At 39.8% G+C, this 15928-nt stretch overlaps 1 protein-coding gene across 1 annotated transcript; it reads right to left on the bottom strand.

The window, feature by feature from the left end:
• Positions 1 to 2069: 2069 nt before the first annotated feature.
• On the bottom strand, positions 2070 to 15908 carry si:dkey-9i23.16 (uncharacterized protein LOC571915 homolog). The gene is made up of 6 exons (XM_049569835.1): positions 15766 to 15908; positions 7883 to 7967; positions 7666 to 7776; positions 5212 to 5268; positions 4180 to 4353; positions 2070 to 3893 (listed from the first exon to the last, which is right to left on the bottom strand). The coding sequence occupies exons 2-6, from the start codon at positions 7961 to 7963 to the stop codon at positions 3786 to 3788; spliced, it is 531 nt and encodes a 176-aa protein (XP_049425792.1). The 5' UTR covers positions 7964 to 7967; positions 15766 to 15908; the 3' UTR covers positions 2070 to 3785.
• Positions 15909 to 15928: the final 20 nt, after the last annotated feature.

The following is a 15928-nucleotide window of genomic DNA, read 5'->3' as shown; positions in this document are numbered from 1 at the left end:
TTACAATCCAAGAACTGTTTTCTCACTCAAACTCAACCTCAACCAAAACTCTGTCTTTACACAAAGGCCCTTACTATGGAGTGATGATTGGGGGGGACCTAATCTGTCAGAGGTGGATTGGATGTTGGGGAAAACAATCAATCAATTATTTATTATAAGCAAGTACAGCTGTATAGTATACTTTTACAAATATGCAATAAATGAAAGCTACTACTTTCAACATACATTACACATGCAGCGCGGTAATAAATGATTTGACATTTTACTCTGACTTCATGTGGACTAACAAATATAATGTAATAAATACATTAACATTAGTTGAATCCACTTGTGACTACCATTGTCCAGTATTTAATTTTATTTGCCATTTGCTCTGATACAACTGCACAAGGACATTGGGATTCTTGTGCACATTATGTGAATGTGTGACTAATGAACTGCAGGTAACTTAGCTATAATAGCTAACATTAGTGATGGTTGATTGATTAACACTTACAAATGTCCCGTTTTAACCGAAAACGTACTATGTGCACATCCATGCAAATACTGACATTTTGTTTTAGGAAAATATTATTTATTTTCACAATTGCAGTTTCAGTGCAAAATAACATATTAATGCTAGTGTTATCTTTTCTTTACTCTCCATTCCTCAACCCCCCTCATGAAGGTGGAAAGTTTATGACCACCGTCCACATGATCAGTGTCCCTCTTGGACTCAATAAATGCTGGATATCTGGATGTATATGCAGAAGATTACCATGCATGGGTCAGGTATAGATTCTTTCCCAGGTTTATTAGAGAGGATATAAGGTGTAATGTGGATGAGAACTTCTAGCCAAATGCAGAAGACATGGTTGACCAGCACTGTTGTATTTCTATATCTATAGCCATCCTATACATGTATGTATGTATATTGAAAATATATCATTGTTGAGGGCATAGGTTTTATTTCTACACATTAAGCGGGGTGTCTGGGGTCCTCCTCCAAGAAATTCTGAGCTTTAAACATTTAAGTTACTGGATTTGGAATTTTTACATATCAATTTGTGTCTTTACTGCATCAATTTATGGTGGAAATGTATCAGCTATCCTGCATATTAAAACATCTCTATTTGTATTGGCCTTCAGTCAGTCACACAAATACATTATTATCCTGCAGGAAATGTTGTTTGCAGCTAGGCGTTAAACACATAAATAATAATATTAAAAAGATAATATAAGTGAAAATTACATTCAAAACAAAAGCAGCACCATCAAGCCAAAGATAGACCACTTTACGTGAGGGATTAAGACCCACACCTAATAGAGCGCCAAATACAGAATAGTTCTTGGTAAGATAAAGATATAGTGCAAGTGTGCAAACCTCTGTATTACATTGAGATATTCAGCCTCTCAGTGGCTACAGGAATAAGAGGCTGGTGTGCTGTGTCTTTGCTCTGAGCATCCTCTACATAGTGAGAAACTACAGCAGTAAGACCACTGCAGGACCGTCATGCATGCAGAAATGAAAGTGTCTGCATTTGTGTGACACACTGTATTTTTTCATTTTTTTGTTGAATGAAATATGAGGGCAATCATGTAAAAAGAGCAAGCCATGATTACGATTTCAGTGAATACATTTGAAGCTGCGATCACTGCATCAGTGTACTTGGCATTATAAACAGTTTGCAAATGATGCATCTGAAAAACTGATAAAGATGTTCTACCCAGACCAAGTGGATGTTGCTCTTTGGTTCGCTGCCCAGGCCCCGTCAAGGAAACACACGAAATTTTCACACATTCACAGTATGGAATAACACCATCAGTCTTATTTGATTAAGACTTTTTTTTTTTTTTTTTGCATATACAGAGTGTGGACATAATTACACCTCAGTAACAACACTATAATGTAATCTATTACAGCATTCAGCCCTGCAGTAATCTTTGTGAGGCTTTTATGTAAGGCTTTGTGTACGGTGTTTGTTATTTTGTCCCCTTGTAACACACATACAGAAGTCCAATCTATGAAGACCATGTAACACAGAAACGAGCTGCTCACAAATGATCACTGACTATCACAGAAGTTCTCGTTAGTTCATCCAGTATATTTATTTTCTTTGTATTTGATTTGTTATAAAATTTTAAAAACATGTAAAACATTACAAAACATTATAAAAAAACGTCAATGTAATTGTAAAACAAACAAATGTATGTACAGTATACAAGGCTGTGCATTTTCACTTAAAACTGCAATTAAATAAGGGAACTTCTTCTTCTGTCCCCAAACTGGGTTTTATTAGTATATCTGCTGTGGGTAAAACAATATGCACATAGTTATAAAGAGTAAGGTTGCTGATAGATTCTTTGTGAATAGTTACAGTGATACACTTTTCATCTTGTCACATAGTCATATTTTCTGCCTTGAAAAGGTTCAGCAGTCACTTTGAGAGATGCACCTGATTATTTGCATACAGAGTGAGGAAGTGAGATTCGATCACAAGTGGTCACTTGAGACACACTCTGATGGCAGGTGTAAACAGACAGACTTGAGGCTCATTTATACTCCCTTTGTTTACAAAAATAAATATGGCTGTTTCAAACGTAAACATCACTGACTGCCCTTTTACCTCCGCAGGTTGTTTATGAGGGCATAGATACAGCCAATAGATAGCGCTAGAGGGCAGAGTCAACATTTTCACACAACAACAAATGGACGACAATGGAAAAGATTGTAATATTGTATCTATTAATGGAGGCAGCGTTGTAGATGGCGCAGATCTCTGCTGCTTTTACATCCTGACATGTGGATGAAGACTCCATTTCATATCAACCGCTAGGGCAGCAGGCCAAGCAAAGCACCCCAGACGTCCCTCTCCCCAGCAACACTTTCCAGCTCCTCCTGGGGGACCCTGAGGCATTCCCAGGCCAGATGAGATATGTAATCCCTCCAGTGTGTTCTGGTTCTGCCCCGGGGCCTCCTACCATTGGGACGTGCCCAGAACACCTCTAACAGGAGGCGCCCAAAAGGCATCCTGATCAGATGCCCGAACCACCTCAACTGACGCCTTTCGACGCGAAGGAGCAGTGGCTCTACTCTGAGCTCCCTCCGGTTGCCCAAGCTCCTTACCCTATCTCTAAGGCTGAGCCCAGCCACCCTTCTGGGGAAACTCGTTTTGGCTGCTTGTATCTGTGATCTCATTTGTTCGGTCATTACCCAAAGCTCATGACCATAGGTGAGAGCTGGGACGTCATGTATGGGACATAAGGACGGAGAGTCCCTCTCAATAATTTCAATATATATTACTATATATTATTATATTACCATTTCATTCTGTTCCACCATTATTTAAATGTCTTCGTCGTCTCCTATGGTCATATCTTGCTTTAACTACGCTACACTGCCTCCATAATCTCCAGTGGTACTGATCTGTTTCGTCAGTATCCATAAGCCTTTAGAAAATGTGCACAAATAGGGACAAAAAGAATGCAGAGCACGAACAGAAGGCTGTCCACCACCTCTATATCTAATTTGGAGCATAAACGAGCCTCTAAAACTGTCCACTAGCGATCGGATCACCCAGGACACGTCACTACCAGGTGTGAACAGACTCTGAGATGTCATGAGACATTTTGGTTTAAATAGTCTGATCTGTATCATGAAACCTCATCAAGAGACACCAAACCACTAAAACAGAAATCTACACGATCGACACTTTTAAAATTTTGTGAGGGGAATTACATGAGTGGTTTTCAATTCTACTGCTAATATTGAGGATTTCAACATGTATGGCACACGTGTTTGTGTATCACTCTGTTTTGAGAGTTTTGAAAGCAGAGACAGACAGGATGGATTGTATGACCAGGGCTCCAAGACTGTAGAGCAGCAGCAGTATTTTCAGAGACTTGGAATAGGCCTGCAAGAGACAAAACAAATCCATATCATATATTTGCACACAATAAAGTAAGTCTTATGTCAGACATGTGATGGTGCTGCAACCTCATCTTTCCACCCTTCTACTGTATCTATACACCCATTGATTTTTCCTTATCATCATCACCATTCCCCCATCTCATCTCATCTAACCATCATCTAACCTCCCCCATTCAGCCCATTCTCAAACCTATTAAATGTTTACTTCTATTTTTTTTTTTTTGTCTTCACTTCAGAAAAGAAAAGTTCGCTGAAAGCAGCACACTGACCGTCAGGAATACCTCAGCACACTCAGGAGATTGAGCTCTGTAGAAATGATAACTGGGCGTGGATTTGGGCTCACAAATCGGTGTTCCAATAGTGCTGAGGCAGTAGCAGTACAGGCAGAAAGAAAGCAGCGTCCCCAGCAGGCAAACTGCATTACTGTATACACAACCTTGAAGCTGTGGAGGAGGACAGTCAAGTGCACGATGAAACACCAATACACCAATTACATTAGTGTAAACTTGAAAATGTAAAATTACTGTAAACACTTACAAAGTATTATTGTTATCATTATTACAATTTTTATTACAAGTAAAATTAAAATAGTCAGTTCACTTATGCCTTCAACCCAATCACCAGAAATAATGTTGGCATGTTTCTGCGAACCATTGATACGTTACATTCCTACCTTATTATGTCAAGGAAAAGTTGTGTACATGTAATTAAGTTTAAGTACAAAGTCCACTTGGTTATAATTAGGCTAGGTATGGTCACATTTTGGCTCAAAAGACCTGTTTTGGGGGCACAATCCTGGCAGGAAATGCACCAATGTCTCGGTAAAAAAAAAACAGCCGGTCTTTGTGCCACTATCCATGGTGCAAAAACAGTGACAGTCACTTAAAAACACCTGTGTTCGCTGCCTAAAAAGCAGTTGGAAAAACAGTGACACATCTTTAAAAAACATCTGATTTTTAGCTTGCAGCTTGGCATCCGCCATCTACCATCCCCTCCACCTACTAATAACAAAGTGAGCTCATATATTACGTCACTTTAGAAACATTGATATGATACATATGAAACGTGCAAATGTAACGTATTCGTGATTTGCAGAAATGTACAATGTCAACATGTTAGTCTGGCGACTGGCTGATGCGTTAGGCTGACTATGCCACATGATTGTAATATTATGAGTTTATATTCTTATATTATATATATAATATATAATGTAACACTTGAGACATGTTTGCTAACTGAATGGAGATACAGACGCTGGAGACAGAGAGATCAAAATCTCATGAACATGTTTGTGAACGTACCAGTAGTTTGTTGGAGTTCCTTTCATTGGCAAAGGTAATGGATCCTGCTGCTACGATCTGCAACAAACACACACGTGCACACACACACACACACACACACACACACACACACACACACACACACACAGTATTGGACTTTTTACTGAAAGTTGCTTTCATCAGTGTTAAGGACAGAGGTTTTTTTTCCATATATTATTAAATCCATTTTAACACTAAAACATAGCATCCTTTCTATGCATGGAGTGATTTCATGCTTCAAGGTAGAGATGGAAAGATGTTTCACTTTGCAGATTTAAATAATTTCATTCGTACAAGATAGAGAGTGGAACATGAGACAGATAGTCTGTGAAAAAAAAAAACATGTTCCTCGTAGTGCTTCTAATGGCATTTGCAAGAATCCACTGCTCATTAATTCAAACAACCAATCAGAGTTGAGGAGCCTTGAGCACAGCTGTCAATCATATCAATTACTGCTCATGAACTGCGGTCAAACTGTCAAACTAGGCAGCAAAGATCAAATTGTTCTAAAACTGTTGTGTGGGTCGACTTAATGTAGCCTAACAATAAAGTTGTTAAAGACAGCTGCAGCGAGGAAACACAAAGCCATCCAAGCATTTTTATCATTTTTATTATCTAATTAGGAAATCTGGATGGAAGCGACAACAAAACTTTCTCAGTGTCACTGAAAAGGTTACACACTCATTTGTGTTTTTCTTATAGTTTATGCTGTAAATAGGTTTAAATAGGTTTACAACAAACGGAAACCTCCAGTACTGAAAAATGACACCAACCAGTTCTCTGAACGGCCACTTGAGGCTGGCTCCAAATATGAGTCAATCTGCATAGATCACCATGTTAAAATAACCAACTTTACAGCAGAAATAAACATGTTTAAGGCCTGGTACAAAAACGGTTTTGGTCTCTGTAGCTTATTTCTTCGTACGTAACTGTGCCGGGGTGAATTTATATAGAACTCACCAATGTCAATGTTATTAAAACTTAAAGTTATGCTTTTTAAGAGTGCGGCAACTCTAGGTGACAGGTGGGTACCATCCATGCTACCACAGTGACAACCCTGGTTAGGTAGTGTAACCATGACGTAACCCCAGATTACCAGAGTATTGGCATAGTCGTAGCTGTTGCTATTTCAGTGTGTTAGTTGTACATTTTGGTCACCTAAAAACAGTCTAAACTAACAGTCTTTTGTAATAAAAGACCCTCTATGGAGTCAGATGTTACATTTTTTCCGGTAAGTACATTTTGTCTTAATGGTTTTAAGCCTGTTTTTCACTACCAAGTATTAGCCTTAGTGTTATCACAGGTAACCATAGATGTACTGCGCCAACCAAGCCAGCAGCTAGCATAAGAATTATCTCCCTCTAGTCCAAATATGTTTATTTCTAGCTCCCAAAAACAGAGATGGCACGGGCCGAAATGTCAAACAAGTCCACAAACCAGTGGGTGAGGTCATGGTGGCTACGTCAGGTAGACAGTTTATTTGCCATAACCAAGCTGATGGAAACACACCATAGACCATAAAAATGGACACAGATACTATGATGTCACCCATTGGTTTGAAGACTGCCCTTTTGCAGCCTCGAGTTCAGCATTTCAACCATCATCATCTTGTTTTTTTGGAGCCATCAGTAACCTTATTTGGACAGGAGGTGGGAGCTGTGGAGGAGCAAGGGGTGGGTCTGACTCGAGACTATGATGAAGCCCAGCAGACAGTCTTTCACTCAAGCGCCCCCCCTAAATATGCATTTGCGTCATGAATGTTGAAATTAGCTATAGAGACCAAAACCATTTTTGTAAACATGTCTGTAAACATGTTTATTTCTGCTGTAAACTTGGACATTTTAACATGGGGGTCCATGGAGATTTACTCTGTTTTGGAGCCAGCCTCAAGTTGCCATTCAAGGAACTGCAGTTTTTAACACTTCTGCATTGGCTTTATTTTTCAGCCTTGGTGGTTCCCGCCCGAAACACACTTAATTCACATTTTATTTGATGCATTGGTTACACATCTCTAACATTAGCCAGATTTCTATCCAAATATAGCTGCAAAAATTCTGACCTAATTGACAGAAAATTAGTAAAAGAAGTTTACATCCACTACCACTGTGCGAATAGTGGGAGGTATGTGCCTCGAGATAACAGAGGGTGGAGCTATTTCTCCAGTCAGGTGCCATTAAACCATTGCAGAAGAGGGCACAACGGGATGACATAATGAAAATGGTGCCTTGAAACATCAAACAGTGTAAATACATGTTGGAAATATGGCATTACGTTTATTTAAATCGTTGAAACAATTTTAACTGTTATGCAAAATTTATATATATATTTTTTTAAATGATTAGGCAATCATGTTGTAATTGTGATAAGCCTAGGTGAAGCTGCTGACACTACAGATATTCAGTATAAGCATTACAGTAAGAATCATGAAGTACATACTAGAATTCCAAAGATGAGTGGCGCCACAAAGAGTTTTGGCAAAGTTTGCTCAACGTAAGCCAGTGGGACACATAACAGAATCTGGAACAGCCCCAACAAGATGGTCACCACCTACACAGACACAGAGATTTGGCTTTACACTCTACTGCATAACAATTCATGGGAAGTGAGACAATCCAATTCCGATAAAGTTAACTGTGTGGTGTCCTAAACTCACCGCAGCACTTTGAGTGTCAAACCAGGGGAAGAGACGATGTAACCTGGGTCCAGCTGCTGCCACTGCACCCTCAGAGGACATGTTACTGCAAAACAGGAAACTGGAGTCAGATACACTCATCTGTTGTAAAGAGGTTTTTTTCCCCACAAATCCACTTCTGTTATGAAGAAACCAAGCATACACCACCCTAGATTACAGTCACTGTTAACATACACACAAAATTATGTTGCATCATATGTGCAATGTAAAATTTTACTGCATTACCACCAGCTGAGTGAACTCTGCTGGAATTAAATATTTACTCAGGTACTCCACTTTCTGACAAATTTGAGGTACTTGTACTAATTTTCTTGTAATGCCACTTTGTACTTCTACTCCACCACGTTAGGGGGATAATGTTGCACTTTTTACTTTACTACCATTATCTGACGGCTTTAGTTACTAGTTGCTTTACACATTCAGATTTGTTCCCACAAAACATACAAACAGCTGTTGTCTTAATTGACCGTTATTTAGACTGGAAATACAGAAGGAATGGAAAACATGGAATATATTCCACAGCTCCAGCTTCAGGAATGTGAAGATTTGGAATTATTTTCCAACCGACTAATCCATAGCGAGATAAAATAAAACTTTATTTATTCCAAGGGAAGGCAACTGTGCAACAATTGCGATACAAAGTGGGGTCCAAATACAAAAAGTGCAAATAAAGTTTCATTTATTTAACAATGGACAGTGCAAATGAATACATACACATGGTATAAAAATGCCAGAATTAGCCAAAAGGCTATTTTACACTCTGTAGTCCCTTGGCCAAGATGTTACACAAGGTTACCCAAAATACAGCAAAGCACAAAAAAGCAAACCACAAAACAAAAAAGAGAGAAAAATCAAAAAGTTGAAAAGTGATCATGAAATCTGTGATTCAATGATAAAACTTGAGGCAAAAACATACACAGACATACAATTTTTAAAAGCACTAGAGGCAGTAGTGACATATTTCACTATGGAACAACATTGCAACACCAGCAGGACATATTAGCTGCAGCAGAACGGAGTTTAGTCCTTACGTGTGTATGTATTAATCATTCATTGTTTTAACTGGTTTCTAAAAGATATAGAAGTGTTTAGTTATCTGATATGAATCTGAATTATATTCCACTCCCTTGAACCTCTTACAGACCAGGCTGACTGACTAAAAGCACTTTTCCTCAGTGGAATCGTACAGTCTCCTCTTATTAAACCCTGAGTGACACGATTCATATTTGGTCTTCTGCTGATATAGGCTGCAAGTGGTGGTGGAGCTAAGCCATTGTAAAGTATACACAATATATACAGGGCGGCACGGTGGGGTGGTGGTTAGCACTGTTGCCTCACAGCAAGAGGGTTCCTGGTTCAATCCCAGGAGTGATTCTGTGCAGAGTTTGCATGTTCTCCCCGTGTCATAGTGGGGTTTCTCCAGGTACTCCGGCTTCCTCCCACAGTCCGAAGACATGCAGGTTAATTGGTGACTCTAAATTGTCCGTAGGTGTGAATGTGAGTGTGAATGGTTGTTTGTCTCTATGTGTCAGCCCTGTGATAGTCTGGTGACCTGTCCAGGATGTACTCTGCCTCTCGGCCATTGTCAGCTGGGATAGGCTCCAGCACAACCCTCAAGGATCAGCGGTTATGAAAATAGATGGATGGACAATATATACAATTCCAGAATCAGAAAGACCTTAATCATTAATTAAAGTCCTGAAAGACGTAGTCCAAAAGGAGGTCTACCTCAACTACAGCAAATCCTGTCTTTACATTTATGCATGAATAATAATAATAATCAAAAGATATAATATATATATATATGTATATATATATAAAGTGTTTTACTTGTTTACTTTTACTTAAGCAACATTTTCAGTGCAGGACTTTAACGTGTAATAGTGCATTGGGTCTCAAAACGGGGGGCAGGCCCGAGTTATAAAAGGGGTAGGGGTGGGAGAGCACTGCAAGGGCAAGGCTACAGTAAATATAAATGATGCATGGTTCTGCACTGCAAGCAAAGCATTGAGAAGTTTGTGCAAGAACTGCCAAAGAAACATAAAGCAGACAATGAATCCAAACCAAACGTCACAAACAGAGACAAGAAAATATGATGAGACATATCTCACCCTCGGCTTCACCACTCCACTGGTTAGTAATGAAGAGAGAAAACAGTGTGTTGTGTTTCTCAAATTATTAGCTTCTGACAGTATCAATCTGAACAGGTTAGGTTGCTACTTAGAGACTTCACATCCCAAACACAAAGCCTGCTCCAGAAATATATACTCAACTGTTGAGCACAACAGAGTCACTTTATTAAAAAAGCATCTGTGCCTTAAAATGCTCCACTCTATTTTAGACCAGGGTAGGTTGGGAGGGGGTGTGCGACAATATTTTTATCTCCAGAAAAAGTTTAGGGACCATTGCTAAACACAGGATGTGAATACTTCCTGCACCCCTTCCTGCTGGACTTAACTGGAGTTTCTCATACATGCACACAGAAGTTTCAATTCCACAATCTCACAGCTGGATACCACTAAATCCCATGCTAGACTTTTAATCCCATCATAAATAATAAGTGGCTAACAAATTAACATAGTAACTTTTATAAAATAATAAGTGTTTGTCATATTTGCTGAATCGTGTTGCTTTGGCTCCTCCTAGTGCTCCTGATGGCATTTGCAAGAATCCACCACACCTGAATGAAAACAACCAATAAGAGCCAACATAAATGCCAACATTTTTTCTGGTAAATGGACTGTTCATGAGTTCATTTGCATGATGTCATAGTGGCTGGGAACTTGTTGACTGTTAACTTCCAAAGCTCCCGCAACATCAAGTAGGGTGTTTGAATCTAATGATTGGAGGGGATATGCAGAATGTAATGATATAACAAGTCAATGCTGCGTAACAGTCAGACATAAGCTGTGTCTCAATTCAGGGGCTGCAGCCTTTGAAGCCTGAAGCCTTCATGGTTGAAGTTTGCCACGTCCCTTGAAGACCCCATCAGCCACATCGAACAGCTTCCAAAATGGGACAGTCCGGTCTGCAGAGGATTTCCTGGTTGCATCACCAACTGTTTTTGCCCCGACCGGTCAGCGTTACTATTACCTAGCAACCGGCTGCACTTAAGGAAAGAAAGGGTAAGCTAGTAATAGTTTAAATTTAATACCTGAGGAAATGATTCACCACCAGAGACACAGCCGTTTGATATATTTCAGCTTGATGGAGGACTGTTTAAGTAAACTTATTAAATTAAGATTGTTTAAACTGTGTGCTTTTCTCTAATAGTAATGTTAACAACAGTTAACTGTTAGCTAGTTAACAGCTGTTAACACCAGTGCACAATGCATCTTGAGATAGGCTGGGCCATGAAGGATTCATCCGTTCCACCCTCCAAATTCTGGGAAAGAAGGGTGCATTTTTCGGCCACATTTGAAGGAGCCTTCGAAATCGGACAGCCTTGGTCACGCCGATGTGACGCAATAAGTCTTCAAATGCAGCCTTCGAAACAGCCCCTGAATTGAGACACAGCTATAGTGGATCTACTGATCTGCAATGTACAGGACAGAGCACCTGTTTGAATATTAACCTAAAGCCCACTAAACAGTTACAGGGCAAGCTATATGTTCCATCTGATTTCCCTACACTAAAATAAGTAGGATAGATACAGTGAAATGGTTCATTAAAATTAGTGGGACTGCAGGAATAAAAAAAAAAAATGTTGTCATTAGTGAATAATGTTTGAAAGGTGCAAATAATCAAAGAGGAAGAGGAGCAGTCATAAAAAAAAGATTAAAAAAACAAAAAACAAAAAACAACACAGACTGGCCACATGATCACGAGAAGCCAATAAAACCAAGAGGCGTGTGTGTTGTGATTGTGCAATTGTATTTGTGTGTGTCTCTCCTGTGTGTATCTGTTAGGACAGAGGGGAAGGGACTGAGAGACAGGAAACAAAATGAGGTAGTGAAAGAGAAGAAAAGGAACAGAGAGAAGGAGAGTGTACTGGTGTGTTAGTTCATCAGAACCACATGTCACAATCCTCTTAAGAAAGACAGGAATGCTGCAGGATGAGAAGCAGATGTGGTGGGAGGAAGAGGAGAGGAGGAGGAAGGGTGGGAGAGGAAGAAAAGAGTGGGGTCTGAGAGTAAGGGGAGGGGGGAGTTGATAATAAAATGAATTAACAAGGCCCCACAGAAGTGAGGGGAACATTTTGTACATGAGTGGTCTAGAAACAAACTGGCTTATGTTTCTTTCTGCACTCATATGTCCCTCGGTTCATTTGATGTATTTCTTTAACCATATGGTTATTAATGTGGCAGTCTGCTCAGGGGGGTTGTGGATTTACATGTGATTTACAAGTGTATCACCATGTCCTTACCATAACTAACACCATGTTTATCCTGTGAGACTATTCACACCAGACGAGAAGAGGTACACAAGACAAAGCTCTCTGCGTCACAGGAATACATACAGGTATAAACTATATCTGTATGTATGAAAGCTTGTGAATGTATAATAGAGGTTCACAGCTGTAAAAATATTTTGTGCATCTGTGAAAGTTGTGTGCATACAGATTTAATTTGCATGTCCAAAAAGTTTTTGTAGCTGTTCAAATATTTTGCAAGTGTGAAAAGGTTTTGCAGCTGTAGCGGTATTTTTGTCTGTGCTGTAGGGTTCGGTTGAAGGTGGCAGTGCTGTTTGGGCTGAGAAAGCCATGTGTAAGTATGGTAAAGGAGGTTATTGGGTTGGTGTGGGGAGCAGTGAGACCTGGCATTAAGGGAGTGTCTCTGGGACGCCAGAGATCACTGTCTAGCCTCCTGGAGGTGTCGTGGGACCAACTAGACGAAACACTGGTGAAAGGAGGTTCCCACCCGATGACCCCAAAGACATGTTAGTTATCATTGCTCACTGGTCTGTATAGTTAAGCCTTGCCATAATAGCTTATCATAGGGCTTAGGAGGTTTTTCACTGAGTGCTGATCCTTTCTCTAGAGCACAAACTTCTTGTGTTTATTTAAAAAAATGCAACAGTATGAGATTTTCACGGTACAATAACCAGCTCAGATAATATCGCAGTTTCACAGTATTACAGATTTGATATTATTATCAGTCAGAATAAGCCTTAAAGGAATGAAAATGGAAGGGTAACTGTTGGTTGAACAAATGTTTTATTACTATAATTGAAGCTTGAAACCATTTTGTTTATGGAAGTATGTGTAATAAGTCTCCCCTCAGAAAATAACTAAAATAAAGTGGAGATTCAACAACCAGTTGCTTTTTCTTAAACATCAGCAATAAGCTAATGTACACAGTATGATAACTGTCAACTTTTACATCATAGAATACCCTGAAACTGGTAGTCTTAATAATGGAAAAACAAATTTCCTATCTGTGCATGCAACAATGGCGTTACAAGCTACAAGCTGTGAGTTAGCCCATAGTTACTTCTGAGCGAATGACCAGTGACCATCGCCTGCTGAGGCAATATTCGTGCTAACTGTGGGCAGTACTTGATGTGACAGACACAGAAAGCGAGTTTGCTAGCTAATGTTAGCTAGCTTGCTAATAAAAACAGCAAAATGTAATGTTAATGGTACATTAAATTAATTTACCACATTTGCCACTAGAAGTGAATGTTGAGACTGTTTTGCTCATGTGTGACCGTACCCTCACACGCATGACTTTTGACCCTGATTTTACTGACTAGCCAATCAACATGTTGCCAACTGACCATCCAATCAGAGGAAGCGAAACTGTTCAATCGGTGTGCACGAGGGCGTTCTGTTTACTTCGTCTGTCTGGAGCATGCTGAAGTCACATGGAGGAGCCCAAAGTGAACTCTTCTAGGAGGCAGTTACGTTGATTAACACGAAACACGCCAGTAAAGTTTTACATTGTAATTAACTAGACAGCTGTGCACTGCAGTCATGCCATCTACACTTTGCTCTCCACTTATTAAACAATGCACAGATGGGGATTCCATGGTGCATTCAGGTGCACCTCCTAAACTCTGAACTCTGTACTTGAATGGCCACAGACTTTTCATCAATTATCAGCAAACTCCACAATAGAACCTCTGTGATGATGTTCAAGTTGTTTAACTGCATTTTTTTCAAATTAGATGCAGAATTTGTTGGTATTTTAGCATTTTTGCTTTTGACTTGTTTGCTGTGTGTTTTCCTCTGCTCTGTGTGTGTGTGTGTGTTTCCAGATCCCAGTGCATCCAGCCCTCCATCCACCAGCCCTAATCAGCTGGTTTCTCTGTTTCCATCTACTTTCATCATGTCCACCTCCTGTGCACACCTCATCATTCTTGCTGCCCGCCAGGCTCACCGCCAACTGCTTTAATATTCTATATACCTGAATGTTATCTGTCAGTGTTTGCCAGTTCACCCCAGTGATCTATGTGGGATTATCTGTGAATGTGTGCCTGTTTTTCACGCTTTGTACTGTTTGGCTGATGTTTTTAATACTCTGAGTCTGTACTTTTGGCTGGGTTTGAGATAGCCTGGTTTTGATCTGAACTGTCTACTGGACAGTCTGGCTTAGTAAAGTTCCTTGTCCCACGATCAAACATTTTAAAGAGCTTCATGCAAAACAGTTCTTTGTGCAGTTGTGCTGTGACTGTCATCAGGAGGCGAAGGAAATGGTGGATGATGTGCCAAGCTGCACACCACTGCTGACCACAGTTTGAGACCAGCAAACACTTTTAAGCATGACATGGCTGCATTTCCAGCGATGATTGTACCACCAAAAGCAGGTATTTTAAGCCAAAACATGATCTTTTCCTGACCATTAGCAAGTGTTTTGTGCCTAAAAAAAACACACCACACCTTAACCACTGCTTTTTTTGAAATGTAAAGTTTCAACATATCCACTTTATGTACAATAGTTACATTTCTGTGGTTTGCAGATACATACAATGGCAACATTTCTTCTTGCTACTGGGTTGAAAAATATTTAGATAACTCAAAGCCTTATTGTAAACATTAGTCAGCTTTCATACTGTAGTCAGGAAGCACAGGGGAGACTTTGTTTTGCTGTCAGGGCCAACATTGATGCTCACTTCACTTAAATTTACCCAACAGTTGAAGGAAGCAAGACACAGGAACTTTACTTGGGTCTTGAGGAGTTGCGGTGTTAATTCAAGCTGAAACCTGCACTGTGCATTTACTACCACTTCTCAATTTTCTGCTCCTATTGCCATGTCCATGCATACATCATGCACTGAGCTATTCCCTAAAATAGTTGCACTACTCTCACACCAAAAGGTAATATGTAAACATGTGGATTGCACTTAATGTTACTATTTTCACAGGGTGGTGTTGCTCACAACAAATTTTGTGAGTGGCGTGGCATTTTACAAGTTATTTTATTCATCTGCTCTCATTCACATATGTCACATGGAGCCTAAGGCAGCACTTGTGTGCATGTGAAGTTCACAGAGCCAAGTGCTTCCAATCCCCTGGTTGGTTTCATTGTGTAGTAATAATCACAGCTTCTGCAATTCGAAAAATTGCATTCTGTTACATCAGTGGTTTTCAAACTTCTTGTGCACAAGGCACACCAGAGGGCAAGCCAAACATCTCAAGGCACACCTGTATTTATATCTGTGCTCAATAGCTTCTCCAGCATGTGTCTTATCATGACATAGGACAATATAGAATAAGAAAAAACTCCAAATAATCGCATAATGGTAGTGGTGATAATGGTGGTATCCATTGTACCGAAACAATAGAAAATGCGTCAGTGTCCTACTTAAGGAAAGCACGAGACCACTTATTGTTGTCTGTTTACCTTTCTAACATTTAAATAATAAAAAATAGTGTCACATATATGAAGCAAAGGCTTACTTACACTGACTAAATGTTTTCCAGTGCAGGGATGCCTGAGTCGTCTCTAGATGATACCAACAGGGTCTGTAGAGGCTGTCGAGGACACAGTTCTTCAGATTAACTTTTATGGTGAAAACTCCGGACAACAAGATGACTTCTGGAATGCGCGAAACTAAGGAAGGAGG

Source organism: Epinephelus fuscoguttatus, linkage group LG3, assembly GCF_011397635.1.
Source record: "Epinephelus fuscoguttatus linkage group LG3, E.fuscoguttatus.final_Chr_v1".
Classification (NCBI taxonomy): Eukaryota; Metazoa; Chordata; class Actinopteri; order Perciformes; family Serranidae; genus Epinephelus; species Epinephelus fuscoguttatus.
This window is presented reverse-complemented; position numbering and strand designations above follow the sequence as displayed.